Raw genomic sequence first — 18,452 nt, 5'->3', positions numbered from 1 at the left:
GAGTTATGATTTTTTTAAAGAAATAACCAAAATGCTCACTCCAGCCGCTAGGGGGCAGCCAAAATAAAAAAGGAAGGAACTTCCACAATTGTCCTTGTTTCACCACAATTAAGAAGTTATCAAGGGTGGCATCCCCATTACCAAAATATATTTGTCAAAAAGAAGAAAAGTGGACACAGAATTTTCCAGGAAAAATGGACTGAGAATTATTTATTCACAGAGGTGAATACAAAAGCAGTGTGTTTGGTATGTAATCAGCAAGTTTCAGTGCTCAAAGAATATAATATTCAGCGCCACTATGAGACTCTTCATAAAGAAAAATTATCACCATTTGAAAGGACAACTAAGAAAAGAGGAGATAGACAAATTGTTAGCTGGTCTGAAGAAACAGCAGTCTACTTATACTTTCAGCCGTGAGGTCAGTGATGCAGCATTGAAAGCATCGAACGCTGCAGAAGTCGTGTTCCCTGAGAAGCAATCTGCCTTTGCCAACATTAGTCTGTCGAGGATAGGGTAACAGAACTCTGGAGACTTGGGCAGCCAACTGAATGACAAAATCAAGTAATTTATTGCTTTTTCGGTTGCAATTGATGAGAGCACTGATATTGCTCAACTGGCCATATTTATTCGGGGTGTTGGTAAGACTTTGACAATCACCGAGGAGTTCCTTGTTGCCTATGAAGGACAATACAACCGCGAATGACATATTCAGCTCTCTCTTTGGAGCGCTGGACAAGGTTGGAGTGGACTGGTCCCCTGACCTCAGCCTGGCTACAGATGGCGCACCATCAATGGTCGGGAGAAAGGCAGGCGTTGCGACAAAATTCCGAGAGAAAGTACAGACCGCAAATGGGGGACAAGATTTTTGGGCATTTCACTGTATTTTTCACCAAGAAGCGTTGTGTTGCAAAACACAAAAAGTGGATCATATTATGAGTGTGGTTGTAAAAACTGTAAATTTCATCAGAGTGAGAGGTCTGAATCACCGTCAGTTTCACACTTTTCTCAGAGATAATGACATTCAGGCTGCCCTACCATACCACACTGAAGTACGGTGGTTAAGCCGAGGTGCCGTGCTCAAGCGTTTCTTTTGGACAGTTCATGGAGAAAAAGGGTAGCCCAGTGAAGGAACTTAAATGTCCGCAGTGGGTGCAGGATCTTGCCTTTATTGTGGATATCACACAGCACCTGAATAATCGTAACAAAATGTTGCAGGGCCGCAAAGAAAATGTCACTCAGTATCACGACAGCATACGCGCATTCAAGTTAAAACTTTCACTTTGGGAGAAACAGCTATCTATTGGTGACACCGCCCATTTCCCATGTCTAACAGCTGTGCGTGCGACCGGACGTAATGCTGATATGGATCAAAACAAAGACAAGATAACAGGATTGCTGTTGGAGTTCGAGCAGAGCTTTCAGGTCTTCAGTGAACTAGAGAAGGAATTTGCCGTTTTCGCTCGCCATCTACATTCAAGCCTTCTGACATGCCAGCTGACATCCAACTCAATATAATCTCAGATGAATACAGATTTTTGAAAATAGGTTTACTCAGGTTTCATGTTAAAAGACAATGAATGTTGTGCAGTATATCATCCTCAGCTTAAGTAGCCTACAAAACAGTTGATTGGATGTAGCCTAATCTCATTGCTCATGCACTGCTATAACTTTTATGTTTGTTAATTTTATTTATATGTGCACATTTACATTTTCAAGGCAGTATGATAGCTTTCTTCATAGCTCCCACTTTAGTTTGTTTAGTGTGGTGAGTTGGTACAGGTGTTCAGATGTAAAAATGTATTCACTCAAGTCTATAAAAATAAAACAGTTGTTAATGAATGTGAAATGCATTTTATTTCAATTCCATTGGCCTATCTGTGAATAAATGGGTGGTGCTAATATAGATCCTTGTGATCCGCGATTATGTAGGCTACAAATGTAGGGTGAAAATAAAGCATAGTACTGAAAAACAAAGCTAAAGATTTGGAGTTGACATAGGTTATTTTGCCATTATTTTACTGATCCGGCCCACTTGAGATCAGATGGGCCGTATGTGGCCCCTGAACCAAAATGAGTTTGACACCCCTGCCGTAGGCTGATCGATCCATCATGCATCCCACGTGGGATTGGATCTATCCATCATACCTCTATGATGACAAATGATGACTAATCAACTTCACACCTGGGGGTGAAATGGAGGCATTTTAATAAAAAGATTTATACCAGCCATGGGGGATCATGTTCATATTATATGAGCCATAATACCGATGCTGTCATGCCTGCCTCAACTCCCCAAGCCGTCCTCGAAACAGCATATGCTACCTTCTTCTATTAGGTTATAAAGCAGGAACACAAAGCAACAGTGATTTCACATTAATGAGCAGGTAGGCGGTAAAGGCATCTTAGCTCCAGGATGTCTGTCAGACTCATGTGAACATCAGGAATCGAACCCGGTACATTCTGGCTGGGCGTCAAAACACCCCAACCGCAACACTATCCGTCCCGTTATATCATCCAGCTGATGGTTCTAAAAGTAAACTGCAGAAACGCGCCGGGGGGAACTATGGTGGTTAAAGCCTGCAGAGTCAGCGGTCTGGGAGCCGTTTGTTTATGTGTGCAATGTGTTGTGTTTTAGGGAGGCGTTCCCCATGGTGCTGGTGGCCAACAAAGTGGACCTGGTACATCTGAGGAAGATCACCAGCGAGCAGGGCCAGGAGATGGCTGCCAAACACAATGTAGCTGTTTACACTCAGAGTGTGTGTGTGTGTGTGTGTGTGTGTGTGTGTGTGTGTGTGTGTGTGTGTGTGTGTGTGTGTGTGTGTGTGTGTGTGTGTGTGTGTGTGTGTGTGTGTGTGTGTGTGTGTGTGTGCGCTTGTGAACGAGGAGCGTGAGTATGGTTTCTGGACACAAAGTATTTTGGATGTGAGGGAGAGTGAGGGAAAGGGAGAGGGTGTGTGAGGGAGAGACTCAGTTCTGCTGAGTTTGCATTCTCTCTGTGGTGGTTCGTGAGTCCGGTCCAGAAGGACAGCAGAACACAAAGAAAATGACAGCCTGCTGCTGCCCTCCTCCCCGAAACAGGACCTCCCCCCCCCCACCGGACCAGACACACACCCAGAACACAAACAAAACATACAACCCCCCTCTGTTTGAATACAACTGTTTTATTTGATTTCCACCCCTGCTTTTGTTGCTACTAAAAGGTGGTTCCTGTTGACTGATCATTTTCATTTACTTTTCTTGACCGAAAAACCAAACATTATGGACATCTTCTTCTCGGTTTTTACACTCCTGACAGATATAAACGCTACTCCACTTTGAAACATAGGTGAAATCTGGCCATTGTGTTTTTTGTTTGTCTTTCCAGATTACCTACATTGAAACTAGTGCCAAGGATCCTCCTCTCAACGTGGACAAGGCCTTTCATGAGTTGGTACGCGTCATCAGGTAATACTTCTCCTGCGCCCTGATTAATGGATGTCATGTGTCCTGTCCAGCTCAACTGGTAGAATGTTTCAACAACACTGCTCGGGTTAGGGGTTAAATTTCCTCTGACGCCACCCATGCTAAGAATGTATGCTTGCATGTTATTGTAAGACGCTTTGGTTAAAGGCCTCCGCCAAACTGCCACCATATATTTGGGGCTGTTGGATCTTCTGTGCGAAATATATATTTGAGTTTACCTAAGTTAAGTCTTCAAAACATCCCAAATAATGATGTATTATACACTAAGCAGTATTCGGTTCACATTCTGGGATTGGAGCACGTAGTGCACCAGCTCAAGTCAAGAATGCCTCGGAACAAGAGGCCCTTGTGTCTTTCTCCTTGTCCTCGGCACATATCTAGCCAGGAATAGAGTTTGGACTATGAAAGAGTGTTGGACGTGAAGTGAAGAAAGGCCTAGAGGGGGGGGGGGGGGGGGGTGCTGTCAGGGCAGTGAAAGTGTTCTCAGGAAGGAACTCGCGACGAGGAGTGAAAATTCCCCAGAGTTATTTCCTGCCTTAACAGACGTGTAATTTAAGGAGAATTTGGATTCTGCTGATGTTCCCGATGTGGTCACATCCTGTCTGAGAGCCCACTGCTACCACTCAGAGGATCAAACGGGGCTGGTGATGTCATCCGGTTGATTGAGATGTACAGTGCGTGTAAGTGAGGCGAGGATACCGCAGAAATCCCCCCTGGCGACTTGCATTGTGTTTTTTCAATCATTTCATCACCACTTTTACATTCCAAACCCTTGAACCCACTGTGGAAAAAAACAATGTACTCACTCCAAAAGGACAAAAAGATATGCCTGAGGAAAAGTATTGATGAGTGAGGCTACACTGCCCTCTAGTGATCAAACTTAAATACTTTGTTTTATGTGTAACCGTAGAATCGCTGAGCAGGCCCTTTTCTACGGAAAATCTTGCTCACAGATTTAAATTAACTGTGTCATAAACCAACCTACTTGCCAGGAAGTGGTGTTTTGATTGACAGGCATGACCAACCAAAGATGGTACGCCAGGAACGGTACTACCATCAAACAGGAGACTCTTGTCTTCAGCTTCTGACAGATGCTGCATGGCTTAACTCTAACCACAAGAGGTTAGGATGAGTTCAGGATGAGTCGCATTGGGACACAGTGGGATTAAGGGAGATGCTTTGGTCCAGGGAGATTCAGTGAATTCAGATACACACCATTAAGGAACAGGTAGAGGTTGGGGCATCTTGGTCCAAGATGCTTACAGGTGGGACCTGGATAATCAAACGCGATACCGTTGACCTGGGAGTTGTAAGCTCTAGTGCGCTATCCTTGTGCTGTTTCTGGTGGTACTTCCCGCTGTTTTGATGTTGTTGTTGATGTTCTACATAGCCTTTCCCAAACTTAAGGTCGCAACCTAAAATGGGCCCCAAATTGGCAGAGTAAAATGCAGAACAGTGCTCTGTGAATTCATGTTCCTTATTAAAATAGAAGCGCGTTACTGCACCTCCATTTGACACTTAAAACGCTGTTCAGAAAATGACTGCATTAGTCACTGTTCACAAATTATCATAACTCATTAAACAAATAAATGTATTCCACATTTATAATATATACCCTTTTTAGCTATGTTTTAAGCAAGAAGTGATTGTTATCGGTTTATAAATTACTTTACTTTAATAATAGCTACAATCTACCACATCAAGTCAACAAATCGTATGCATTCATTTAAAAGTGTTATACATTACACTCTTATTGTCATTATAAGAGTGACTATTGCTGTGATTTTGTGTGTCCTTCAAATACTTGACGGCACTGCCCCCCACTCCCACTTGCTGAAGTTCATAGGCAAGTTTGTAATAAGGTGGTAAGAAACTTCATATTACACTCAGCACATTGCTGTGTCCTGAGTGAAACATTTAATCTACATTTCAAATTCACGGTTTGTTGTGTTCTTTATCAGTGGTTTATAAATGTACGTGTAATATAAATAAATGTTATGGCAAATGATGCATCTTTTTTGTAAATTTGGGTCCTGGAAAGAAGGTTGGGAAACCCCGTTTCTAACGTGTTGTTCTCGGTCTCAGACAACAGGTCCCGGAGCGGAGCCAGAAGAACAAGAAGAAGATGAAGTGGAGAGGAGAACGCTCCACAGGTTCTCACCGCTTCCACTGCATCATATTGTGACTGCCCTCCTTCTCTGAATGGTCTGTTAACTCACAGACACACACAGAAACAATCACCCTCCCTCACACGCACACATCCACACTCTCAAACGCACTCACACACCCGCAAGCATATCTTTTGATGTCAGGGAGTACTGTAACCCCTAGCGGTCGTCGACTACTGGAGCACAAGAGGAGGAGGAGGAGGGGACGCTAAAAGGTGGACAGACTGGTTATCAGACAGAGGGAGGCCCGGGAGACTGGAATGGGCTGTGGCAGGAGGACCCCGTTAGCAACGTCGCAGTGACCCTGAGGAGCAGATCCTCCTGAGACACAGTGAACTGCTCTCTTTCCTCCTCAGTCTGTGGTTCAATGAGAAGCCTCATGAGGCAGCTTCATGAAGAGGGTACTCTGTGACTTTGAACCCCGGATCTCCATGCAGCGTCCATACTCCGTACTGGTGTCAAACCGCTCCATGTGATTGGACCCGGCACAGGAAGCGCCTGGACAACGGTGGCGAGAACTAGACAGTGGTGAAACTATTTCACCAACCTGTTCTATCTATCTATCTATTTATCTATCTATCTATTGATCTATCTATATCTTTCTGTTTATCTGTCTCCCTATCCCCTTTTTTCTCTCTCTTTGGTCTTTCTCCCGCCTACTCCCTCTCTCCTTAGCTCTTACTCTCACCCTATCTCTCTTTCTCTCCGCTGCGCCCTCTGGTGCCCAAACGGACGAAGGTCAGAGGAGCGTCGCTCAAGGCAGGAGGTGTTCTGGAAGGACAGGCGTGTAGAGGTGGAAACCGTTCATGTTTTTCTTTTTTCTTCTATGAATCAATGGAAGTTAATGTTTTGTGCTGATGTCGATGGGTAAACGCCCGTGAGTCCTGTGAGTTTAAAGTGTACATTGTGATTTTTTGTGATGCTCGGTTAAGTGGTGCTGGAAGGTCCGATCAGAAGGAGGAAATCAGGAAACATAGGAAAGAGAGAGAGGGATCAATGGTATGTATGTATGTATGTAATGCAGGTGTTCTCTGAATGCATCAGGAGAAGTTTCTTCATGTAGCCATCGGTCAGTGAATTGGAGGGTTGGTTAAATCAGAGGCGTGAAAGTTAAAAGTAAAAGCAAGCATACGGCCATGTTTACATCTATAATAGTATTATTTTCTATCATAGTCTTTACGAATCCTTGCAGTTTCTACATCGTGTACTAAAACCAGAAGTGTGTTATCACATACTGACTGCATTGCACGCATCGACCGTAGGAATACATTTATTTTAAGGTTAAAGAAGGCAGCAGTTTGAATGAAGTCCCTATTATAGTTGCCGTTATAAACACGTGAGATTTACGGATACATTGAAAATCATTTTCACAAGGGCCAGGAGAACTTGAAGAAGCAGTTTTGCACTGGCCACAAACCAAAAGATGTGATTTCAGTTACTTCAGGGCTGTAGGGGAAATATCATCGCCTGTACTTTAGGTTCAAGGACACCTGTAACGTAAAAAGCTTTTACCCTGGGTTAAAAGTTGAAGCGTGGCTAATCCAGCCCCCTCACATACTGTACCGGTCGGTCTGGGAACATATTCCAGGATTTTGAGATGTGCCATGGTCAGTTCTCGCCCAGTGTTGCAGGTTTTGTGTTTTGGAATGTGCCAACTTGTGAACGGAAAGACGCCATGTTAACGATGACCCGGAGTAGGACTGAGAACGGGTTGAAGCGGACCACCAACTGAAGCAGCAAGATATTCAAAATGTATGGGAAAGCAAGTTTAGAAGGTGGACGTGAACAATTTAATAACCTATGAAATGGCATGTACTGTTATCGCACTAAAATAAGTTTTGAGGGTCTTTCGGGTCTCGATGAAAACTGTCTCTCGAAGGATGGAAACTTTTTTGCACTTTTAATAGAATTTCAAATTTTCCTCATAGTTCGTGGCTCTCCTTTCAGATCGGTAAGACAAAGAGAAAGCCACGGTGGAATTTGAATGTCAAAAAATAACACGCAAATAGAGTTGTAGCCCTATCTGCCTGTGTGTGCCTGTTGGTCAGGAAGAGTTGAGTATGAGAGTGTTGAGACTTAATCAGATTCAATGGGTTCATAAATATATATATATATGTATATATATATATATATATATGTATATATATATATATATATATATATATATATATATATATATATATATGTATATATATATATATATGTATGTATATGTGTGTGTGTGTATGTGTTTTGGAACCGTGGAAGACTGAATTCAACAGCTTTTCAATTACTGCAAAGGAAATGAAAGGAAATCTGCAGTAAATGTCAACATAAGAGACACACACAGGACGAATAAATATTGTAAAAGGGACTTTTCGACAGTCTGTGTTGGTCATAGAATGGACATGAGTGTACTGTTTGACTATGGAGCAACAGACCTTGGGCTGGGGGGGGGGGGGGGGGGTGGGCTGTGTTAAAAGACAATGTTATTGTGTATGTTTGATACTTTTTGTATTATTGATATGATCTTGCAGTGTTTTTTTTAAAACAACTGAATAATTTATTACTGTCAATTTTACCTCAGTGTGTCCCAGACCTGGACAAAAGAATATTTGAAAAAAGATTTGACTGGCGTGTTGAATATTCAGTGATGTTGTTCAAGGAAAGCTGGGTGCCCAGTAAGGCCCAAGGCCCTCACCCCTGGTGGCACTGCAGAACATCAGTTGCATTATTCTATAATAAACCCATGGCCCAGGGTGCGGACACTTACTTTGGATTGAAATAAAAGGAATGATTCTTGAAATATTAAGGAACTTTCTCCGACTTCTTTGGGTCTTGGTTAAAAGGTCCCATGACATGCCACCAGGTGTGGTGTGATTAGCTTTACGAGCCGTTTTGGATATCTGCCCCTTATGACATCACAGGTGGGCGTGTCCACCTAGATGTGTGACGGATAGATGAGCAACGTTTGCTACAGTTCACTGGGTAGGCTTGTAGGCTGATCTATCCAGCGCACATCTAGGTGGACACCCCCACTATAATGTCATAAGGGGCAGATGTCCAAAACAGCTTGTAACGGCTAATCACACAACACCTGGTGGCATGTCATGGGACCTTTAAGTTCTACTTTTTAATTTCAGAGTTGAAATGCAAGCACACCTGGGTCAGCTCTAAGACAATGCCAGACAGAGGATGACAGCCATTCGAAGCCTAAGGAATGTTTTGTATCTAATCCTAGTTCAGTAGCGTTGTTTGAGTATTTTGGTCCCATTTGGCACAGATGATATATAAAGGATCAGTGCAACATTTGCAGTCAGCAAATTGTTGGTTTAAAAAAATAAAAAATAATAACAATAATAATAATGCATTTAAAACTTGGCTTGAACAAAAAAGAACGCACCATATTTTTCTTGCATTTCATTTTTACCAAAGCAAATTCCCCCAAATTAATGTATGCACTTCAATATCAAGAGCGGACCAAGCCTGCATGCAAGCTGAATCAAGAAAACAGTTTTTTCACCTGCTTAGAGAAACAAATATATCAACACATGGACCATGTTGACCGTTGAATTAATTGTATTAGAATTTAACACTTTACGATTCTGAAATGTGAATACTGAACTGTGTATTTATGGCCAGGTGTGTCTGGCTGTGTCATTCTGCAGAGCTAGAGGAGGCACAAACAACTCAACTATGGCCTTTTATAGCCTCAGGGGTCCTTTCTCTTTCAATAAAGAATTACATTACATACAGTTGTAGTTTCAGTTGGATGAATGTAGTACTTATTTTATTCAGGTTTCCCCAGAAAATAAACATTAGTATGAGTTATTCTATTAATTACTTAAACTAAACATTAATTTGGTTAATAAAGTCCTAATAGAGCTCCATAAACTTTGTACATATATTTAGACTTCGATATTGATATTTATTGATGTGCCACGGCACAACTTATCAATTGCTCCAGACATCCCTGATGTAATTAAATCAACACAACTTCAAGTAGGCTCAGTGATTTGTTGAAAGCTTTATTGTATATATTATTGAAAAATATGATGAATACAATGATTACATAGGACACAATAAGAAACAATTGCCATATCTTTTAAGTGATTTTTCTGCAAAGGGAGCAGTTATTGTTTATAGTGTGTAGTATAGTACTATAGTTCATTGTATGTTATAGACCTTAGTATTTTAAAGGCTTAATGAAGGATCATCTAACTGTTTTCTGGACCTTACAAGCCAGAAGGAGACAGAGACAGCCCCTAGCATGGCGAAGATGAGCAGACTGAATGTAGCGTATAGTCCAGTCTCGGCATCGCCGGGGGAGAGCTCCATGCCCAAGAAGCTGACCGAGTAGTCCAACGGAGGAGGTACGGATGCTATGGGGAAGACGATAGTTAATGTTTTGTATTTAAATGAACACAAATTCAGTTACTCAACTGTCAATCATTGACATCATTGTTACACATTTGTATTAATAAATAATGTGTTAAGATATTATTATTATTACTGAGGAAGAGGCAATGATTTGTTTGGTTCAAACAGAAGACAATTTTCCTTTCTTTCAAACAAATAAAAATCGAATTATCAAACTAAATATGAGCCGACAACTTGTTTTTCTACACTTGTGAGTACTAGTTTAGATAGTTGAATAAAAAGACGATGGTTGACTTTACCTTCGGGTCCTGGTTTTAAACATTCATGGGGCCCAGAGGCGGGGTCAGGGAAGCCATTACAGGAGATGATGGAGGAGTAGTAGGCAACAGAGCTTTTAGCCACACGAGAGAGGTTGGGGTCAGAGTGGTTGACATAGAACAGGCCAAATCTTTCCGAGAACCCTGTTGCCCACTCTAGATTGTCCATCAGTGACCATGCTGTGTAGCCCCGGATATCGATGCCATCAAGCAGGCGAGCTGTAACGAGAAAACCATTATTACGGAAAAGATTACACCTGGCAAAGGTGTCAGTTTGATTAGGTTTGCTTGGTTGTCTCATATAGGCTGTGCATTGAAGGGACACACCTTTCAGAAGCTGGTTGATGTACTTCTCATAGTAGTAGCTCCTGTGGGCGTCGTTCAGATCAACCTCTCCTCTTTCTGACATGCCATTCTCTGTGACTATGATGGGTGGATTACCATACTCTTCCATAATGAAGTTAAGGATCCTCCGGAATCCAAACGGGGATACCTTCAGCCACGATGAGCCTGAGTCCAGCCAGGCTCGGTCAGCAATGGTCCCAGCCCCCCTTGGGAACATTTTATTATTTAGTCTCTTACTCACCTAACGGCCATTTTGGTCCGAGATTTCATGGATGAGTCAATTATTGATGGAGAGACTCGTCTCGTCTCAGATGACTGTTAATGAATTGAAAATGATATAGCTATAAGTGTAGTTACAACTCAAGCCAATAGAGGCTGCTAATTGGAAAACGTACACACTAGTATTGCTTGTTTGACTCCACCACACTATAAAACTTCCATGATAACCCTGAATTGAACAACCTTAACAGTTATCAAGTTCTTGATCAAACAGTCAAAAACGCAGTAAATTAATGATCAACAATGAATGAGATGACATTTACAATCGACGTTATTACAATATAAGTTATACTACTAATGTGCTACTTTGTGTTGTGCTGATTTCATTTTCCTGCTGTGGTTATTACCCTGCTAGTGTGGGAAAATCCTTTGGCCTTACCTGTCTGCATCATAGTGCTGCAGGCCGCCATAGTCAACGGGAAACGCCAGGACAGTTGTGTAATGGTTAAAACCAAAGTAGTCATGGGTTCCCTTCGTCCTCTTGATCTCCTCAGGAGTGAACTCTGGTAATCTTAAAGAACACCACAAGTTAGGTGATTGATTTGGTATTATAGAAGACCAACACTTTGACTTTATTACATCTGTATACTACTTCCAGGAAAAGAAGTTCTCTACTTTCAGGTCTTACCTAGACTTGGAAAGGCCAGCGGCTAAGCTTCTGTCACGGATAATCGTCTTCATCACATCGCTGTAGTCACCATTGAATATAGGATGGGCGAACCAGCCGATGTAGAACTGCACCAAAAGGAAGTATAGCTAGGTATTGGTATAGTAAAGGATATCACTAAGAAACCTGATAGACTATGATGACAGAATAAATAAAAACACTCAACATCAACAGGTTATTTTTAATGTATTTTCGACTTTATGTTTCAACACAGCTCTCCGTTCAACCAAGGGGGGTCAGTACTGCTTTGAAGGCTGTCATGGTTGTTTCTGAGTGGCATCTGTAGTGTCTACCTGCACCACCCGTCTGGCAGCATCGATGTCCTCCTGCTTGTATGGGTTTCTAGGTTCGGACCAGTCAGAGTTGATGGTTATGGAGATGAGGCCTCCCTGCTGGGCACGATACTTGTCGTTGTAGAGGTGCCAGGCCTCAGCGTGGGCCTTGATCAGGTTGTGACCCACCAGGTAGGGCAAGGTGCCCGGTCGGAAGCTGATCCCTGTTGGATTTTCAAATCAGTTGATTTCCGTAAAATCAACCACAAGAGCTTATCACGATGGAAACCGAAAAGGATCCCAATAAGTGATTTTAGAAAAAGAAAATAACGATTGGTAAAACATAGCACTTTAATGAATGTCCTTCATATACCTGGTGCAGCTGCTCCATACCCATGTCCCACCATTGCTATATTGTAGGGCTCATTGATGGTGATCCAAAATTTGACTTTGGGGCCAAGGCGGCTGAACATGATGTCTGCATAGTCCCTGAATCGGTCGATGATGGTTGGATTCTCCCAGCCCCCATCGTCCTGGAGAGCTTGTGGTAGATCCCAGTGGTACAAGGTTATCTAAATAAAACAAGACGGATAACCATTTTAGGGTTTTCAACAGAACCACTATGTACATGACGTAGAACCATAGGTTAACTTTACTTACATGTGGTTGAATGTTAGCAGCTAGCAATGCATCCACTAGTCTGTTGTAATAGTTGAGCCCGGCCTCGTTGATGTGTTTGTTGGTGCCGTCGGGGAGCACTCTGGTCCAGGAGATGGAGAAACGGTAGTGGGTCACCTTCAGTTCCCTCAGCATAGCCACATCTTCCTCTACCTTGTTGTAGCTGTCACAAGCTATGTCCCCTGTGTCGTCGTTGAACACTCGGAGCGGGGTGTGGGCGAACTTGTCCCATATGCTGAGGCCTTTCCCGTCAGCTCTCCAACCTCCCTCAATCTGGCAGGAGGGAAGGAGAACGTAACTAACTCTTTAGTACGCTCATTTTTTGCTGATTTAGAAATACAATTTTGGAAGGGATGAAACCGTTTCAGAATTTTGCAGACAAAGTCACTGCAGTCAAACATCAGCACACACCATTTAACTAAAATATACTATAGGTATAGATTGAATTTATTTATTTAAGCCTCCATGAAGATGTATGACATTGTATCCGTTCACCTGGTATGATGCTGTTGCTGTACTCCAGATGAAATCTTTGGGGAAATGTCCATAAAGGGTTTTCTCATCATCTGGTAGTGGGAAGCCGTTGTCCTTTATGATTTGAAAGTAGTAATGAGCTGAGAGTTTTGGTGTCCTTGGTCGGTTTGGTTTCATGAAGTCCACGTGATGGATTCCAAATCCTACTTTGTACCCATTGAGCCACTCGAAGGAATCCATTAGAGATGTTATGTATCCTCTGACCTTCACACCGTCCAAATTATGTGCTGTTGAAAAGCATCATATTGGCCAGACATATATTAAGCTGTGTTTCAACAATTATTTGTAACATTTCTTCAGATTATAAGATGGTATAAAAAATTATATAAAATTACCTTTCAGAACCTCATCAATGTATGTTTTGTAGTAGAATACCCTGCCTGTATCATCAACGGTGTACTTGGTGTCAGTAGCTACTCCATTGTCTGTAATGTAAATCTCTGGGTCTCCATACTCCTCCTTGATCCAAATAAGGAGTCTTCTGAGTCCCCATGCAACAGCTCTCTGTTTACTGATCGCAGTGCTTGGGGAATCACTGTCCTCTTCCTCAACTATATCTCGATCAAATTCATAGGACGGAGGACTGAGCTTAGGTGTGACATGGCGCACTATCTTGGTAGTGTGGTGGTTTATACTGAAGACATCCGCGGTTCCCCTGATGTAAGCCTTGTCTTCCTCAGTAAACGAAGGAAGCCTGGACACTGAAAGACCTTGAATTTCACTCTTGTTTCCAACTTGCCATTTCATTGCGTCAGGGTAATCCCCGTTTTTGAAAATAGGGTGTGCAAACCAGCCAAGTTGGAACTGGAGAGCACGATCTGCAGCCATTACTTCCCGTGGGACCAAGACATCTTTAGGTTCAATCCAATCAGCATTGAGGGCTATAGATACCAGACCACCCTGGGATTTTCGATACTTGTCATCATAGGTGTGATAGGCTTTAGCATGTGCTTTAAGAAGGTTGTGAGCCACTCTGTATGGTGCATCCCCTGGATTTTTAACATTTGGTGGGACCTGCCCAAGTCCGTATCCTGACCATGCAATTGTATGAGGCTGGTTGAAGGTCATCCAGAACTTCACTCTGTCTCCAAATGTGGCAAAGCAGAAGTCACAGAATTCATCGTAGGTTTCAATCATACTCGCATTGTCCCAACCATTTATGTTCTGCAAAGCTTGGGGGAGGTCCCAGTGGAAGATTGTTACCATAGGTGTGATGTTGTGTTCTACAAGGCCATTGATGATTCTGTTGTAGTAGTCTACACCCTTCTGGTTCAGGGAGGCACGGTGTCCATTTGGAAAAATCCTGGACCAGGATAGAGAGAACCTGTAGGACTTCACTTTAAGAGCTCTGAGCATGTAAAGGTCTTCTTCCAGTCTGTGATAGCTGTCACAGGCTACATTTCCATTAGCATTATCCGGAATATTGCCTGGTTTCTGGGAAAATGTGTCCCAAACACTGGGCCCCTTCCCATCAGCATTCCAGCCACCTTCAACCTGATAGGCAGAGGATCCTACTCCCCAGTGGAATCCTTTGGAGAAGGTTCCATAGTGGTAGAGTTTGCGCTGGAATATCGTTTGGGTTGAGAAATTCCTCCATACAACGCTTGCCTCAGATGGGACTTTAGATGCGGGCAGAGAAGGTAACTTATGGCTGTCGTATTTTTTCAAGGCATGTGTCTTAAAGCGTTGTCTTGCTGGACCGAAGCCATTGTCCTCAATAAGTTTGGAGTAAAAGTAGGCAGACTGCTTTGGTGTCCTGGGTCTGTCTGGCAGGTCAAAGTTGACATGATGCAGTCCAAAACGTTCACTGTAGCCTTGTGGTCCCTCAAAGCCATCCATGAGAGACTGAACGGTAAAACGCTGTACATTCACCCTATCAATATGGATAGCTGTATGAAAAAAAAATTATTAGCTAGTGTTATAATAACATCGTTTTAGAATCCCAATTTGTATTCAGCAACATACCTTTCAATGTCTCATTGACATAACTCTGAATATAATTTATTCGACTGGTGTCACTGAGTGTGTCCCCACTGTACTCAGTAGGCATTCCATTTCCAGTAATGTAGATAGGCAACTTGCTGACATTTAGGTACTCAGCTGAGATGAAGTTTAACAGTCTTCTAAGGCCCATTGGTGCAGAATAGATCCAGTCAGATGCTGTAGAGGACCATGAGGGATCTACATGGGCCTGAAAGTCCCCAACCCCATTTGGGCCACACGTGCAGCCACCAACACTGTTGTTGACTAAACGGGAGGTATAATGGTTCAAGCCAAAGAAGTCGGCTGTACCATTGATCCTCCAACTCTCATCTGCAGTGAAGACTGGGAGTCTGGCAGGTTCAGAGAGGGGGCAAGCTTTTCTCTTCTGTTCAATCTGAGCTTTGAGTAATGCAGGATAATCGCCATCTACAAATATGGGGTGGGCAAACCAGCCTAGCATAAACTGCAGGTAGCGTTCTGCAGCTGCTACGTCTTCAGGTCTGGAAGGATCCAAAGGCTCTGCCCAGTCAGAGTTCAGGGCGATGCCCACCTTTCCACCCTGTGCCTTCCTGTGTTTATCGTTGTAGACATGCCAAGCCTCAGCATGAGACTTCAGCATGTTGTGGGTGGCCTACAAACACATACAGCGGTTATAGAACAGCACAAGATTCTGAAAACATTGTTTTAAATGTGATAACTATTCCTACCTGGTAGGAGGCAACCACGTAGTCCTTAATCCCAGGGGGATGCTCACCGGTTCCATACCCAGCATGGCTCACCACCCAGGGGCTACTGAACGTGTTCCAGACCTTCACTCTGTCTCCAAACCTGGAGAAGCAGAAGTCTGCATATTCCCTGAAGGCTTCCACGATGGAAGGGTTGGTCCATCCACCCAAGTCCTGGAGGGCCTGTGGCAGGTCCCCGGGGTGTAGGGTGACAACAGGCCGTATGCCAGACTCAATCAGAGCATTGATCAGCTTGTCGTAGTAAAGAGCTCCTTTCTCAGAATGGCTCCCGTGGTGGCCATGAGGGAAGAGACGGGCCCAGGAGATGGAAAACTGGTAGGTGTTGACATGTAAACCGCGAAGGAGGTAGAGATCATAGTCAATCTTATGGTAGCTGTCACAAGCCAGATCTGCCGTCTGGTTTTCAAACACTTTGTTTTCATGTCCGAAGCGATCCCAAATGGTCTCTCCTTTCCCTTCTTCTGACCAGCCCCCTTCTACCTTGAAGGAATCGCTGGACGTGGCCCATTGAAAGCCATCAGGGAAAGTTTCATTCCAGAGAAGATCTCGGTTTGATGTGATCTGGTCATCAAACTTATCCCACACATTCTGATAACTGATTGCTATTCCTGGGTGGTATAGCACTCTACTACAAAGAAAAATGATGAATTTGACTTAGATTATAAGTTTTGCAAATACTTTGACATGCATTGGGTTCTACATTTCAACACTGTTACAAGTTACCTTTTCTGTATGTCATCCGTTTCAAGTATTCTGACCATCTCCTCCATGTCAAATCCCATGATAATCAGGTCATTTTGTTTCAGAACTTTAATACATTCACAAGTTATTAAATGAGATGGGCTTTACATATTAAAAGAGTGCATTGTTAAATTATATATTAGAACCAGATTAACCCCACATAGAAAGACTTTAAAGATGTTAAGCACTAATAAAGTTTTTTTAATTGTTTTTCATACAATCCAATGATTAAGAAGGCAGTTTTTTTTTACATTTATTTAAAAAATAAACTCACCCACTACACAAGCATACAATTTTAATGTTTACCTTTTAATAGGCGGCCAAGGGGCTGTAGTTTATCTGAAGAACATTCCAGAACAGTCATGTTGTTTATCAGTAAAGGTGTCCTCCCAATGGAATGCTTTGAAATGGAATAGTAATCAATCAAATTGAGAATAGAGGACAATATTACCCTCTTGAAAAATTGTAAGAAATGTTTTTTCCACACTAGCACGAGTAGAAATGTAAAAATGCTACCTGTATTGTGCTCAACTCCTTGTAAACGTTTGTTTGAGAGGTACAGTCATATTCAAAGTGTAGTGACAAGAAATCTGTCTGTTTGGAAATTTGACAAAAAGTAAATTATATTATTTATCATAATCCAAATAATAAATATGTTTATAAATTAGCCGTGCTATACAAGCTACATCTTACCCCTGTAGGCATACTGAATTCAGAGATTATGTATGCAGCACTCGTTCCAAATCCAACTGATAAACGTCTCACTGTGAAGAGATAAAATACCAAGATCCTCATCACAATACAATAAAAAATAAACACTCTGTCTTTGCCTGATTAAGTGTTTGCATTTTGCTGTTTTCTCCTTGTGATCCTTGAGATGTAATGTACATTTAATTTAGGCAAATCAGAAACTTACAACTTATAATTAAAAAATTGCCCAGATTTAGCAATGATCCCATTCTTATTTTAATTGTATTAAGCAGATTTTTGCGATAACAAACCCAGATGATGAAGCTGATTCACATGTATCTATCAATATCAAACATTATTGTCACTAGCCATATTTTCTTAACTGAATTCAATTAATTTTGATATCAAATAATATGAAGAATATGTGCAACATTTCATAAAAAGAAGCCGCAAGATACCACAATGTTTACTACAATAAACCACCCCTCTACTGTGTCCCACTTATTATTCAACAATCCAATTTGAACAATGAATGATTTGGATTCCCTGAGGCAAAAATATGATTTCCTACGCACACAAAAAAACATTATTCTCTTACCTTTCCCAGGAAACAATTCATAGTAACGGTTGTAGGCACTGGCGTGAGCATGGAGTGCATTCTGGAGTTCGGCACTCTTCAGCTCATCCAGGCGATTCAGTGTCACCCAGGACTGCACCAGATCGCCAAACTCCAGGAAGGCAAACTCTGCATACTGTTGAAACATCTGCCCCAGCTCAGGGCTCTCCCAGCCCCCGTACCTCCTTCTCAGCTCTTCTGGTACAGTAGAACCATGAAGGATAACCAGAGGTTGGAGACCTACCTCCACCAGCTGGTTCAACAAGGCCTTGTAGCATCTCACTACAGCTGGCTGGGGCTGGCTTGGAAGTCCTGTGGGCAGGAGCTGAGCCCAGGACAGGGGCACCTTGAAGTGGGTTACCCCCTTACCTTGGAGGTACTCAAAGTAGCCTCTGGATCCGTCTGGTGGAGATGCTGTAGTGCAGTCGAAGGCACTGTTCACCCCATCTTTTCTTGATTGCTGGTTTATTAAAGGACCAGCCAGTACCCTGACATCCTCCAGCACATTTTGCTCTAGCACATGTGTCTGGTAGCCATTGAGAAACAGTGACAGAAGCCACAGGTAAATGGAAACAACCCAGAGCATGTACCTCAT

The 18,452-nt window shown here is 42.6% G+C and overlaps 2 protein-coding genes across 2 annotated transcripts in view; one reads left to right on the top strand and one right to left on the bottom strand.

Moving 5' to 3' along the window:
* LOC130373172 (ras-related protein M-Ras) overlaps nt 1-8,055 on the top strand; it is an 18,530-nt gene extending 10,475 nt beyond the window's left edge. The window contains exons 4-6 of the mRNA XM_056579463.1: nt 2,636-2,735; nt 3,365-3,444; nt 5,548-8,055. Of these exons, the coding sequence (XP_056435438.1) occupies nt 2,636-2,735; nt 3,365-3,444; nt 5,548-5,647 (280 nt within the window). The 3' untranslated portion in view covers nt 5,648-8,055. The remainder of the gene's footprint in view (nt 1-2,635; nt 2,736-3,364; nt 3,445-5,547) is intronic.
* On the bottom strand, nt 7,650-18,452 carry LOC130373808 (lactase/phlorizin hydrolase). Its single transcript, XM_056580437.1, has 17 exons — nt 17,840-18,452; nt 17,068-17,141; nt 16,858-16,951; nt 16,534-16,618; nt 15,772-16,438; nt 15,047-15,695; nt 13,417-14,970; nt 13,043-13,308; nt 12,530-12,820; nt 12,243-12,441; nt 11,891-12,093; nt 11,559-11,665; nt 11,310-11,441; nt 10,634-10,857; nt 10,289-10,525; nt 9,849-9,991; nt 7,650-7,667 (listed from the first exon to the last, which is right to left on the bottom strand). The coding sequence occupies exons 1-17, from the start codon at nt 18,450-18,452 to the stop codon at nt 7,650-7,652; spliced, it is 5,556 nt and encodes a 1,851-aa protein (XP_056436412.1).

Source organism: Gadus chalcogrammus, chromosome 20 (assembly GCF_026213295.1).
Source record: "Gadus chalcogrammus isolate NIFS_2021 chromosome 20, NIFS_Gcha_1.0, whole genome shotgun sequence".
Classification (NCBI taxonomy): Eukaryota; Metazoa; Chordata; class Actinopteri; order Gadiformes; family Gadidae; genus Gadus; species Gadus chalcogrammus.
The sequence above is the reverse complement of the archived record's forward strand: the minus strand, read 5'-3'. Positions and strand labels throughout refer to the sequence as shown.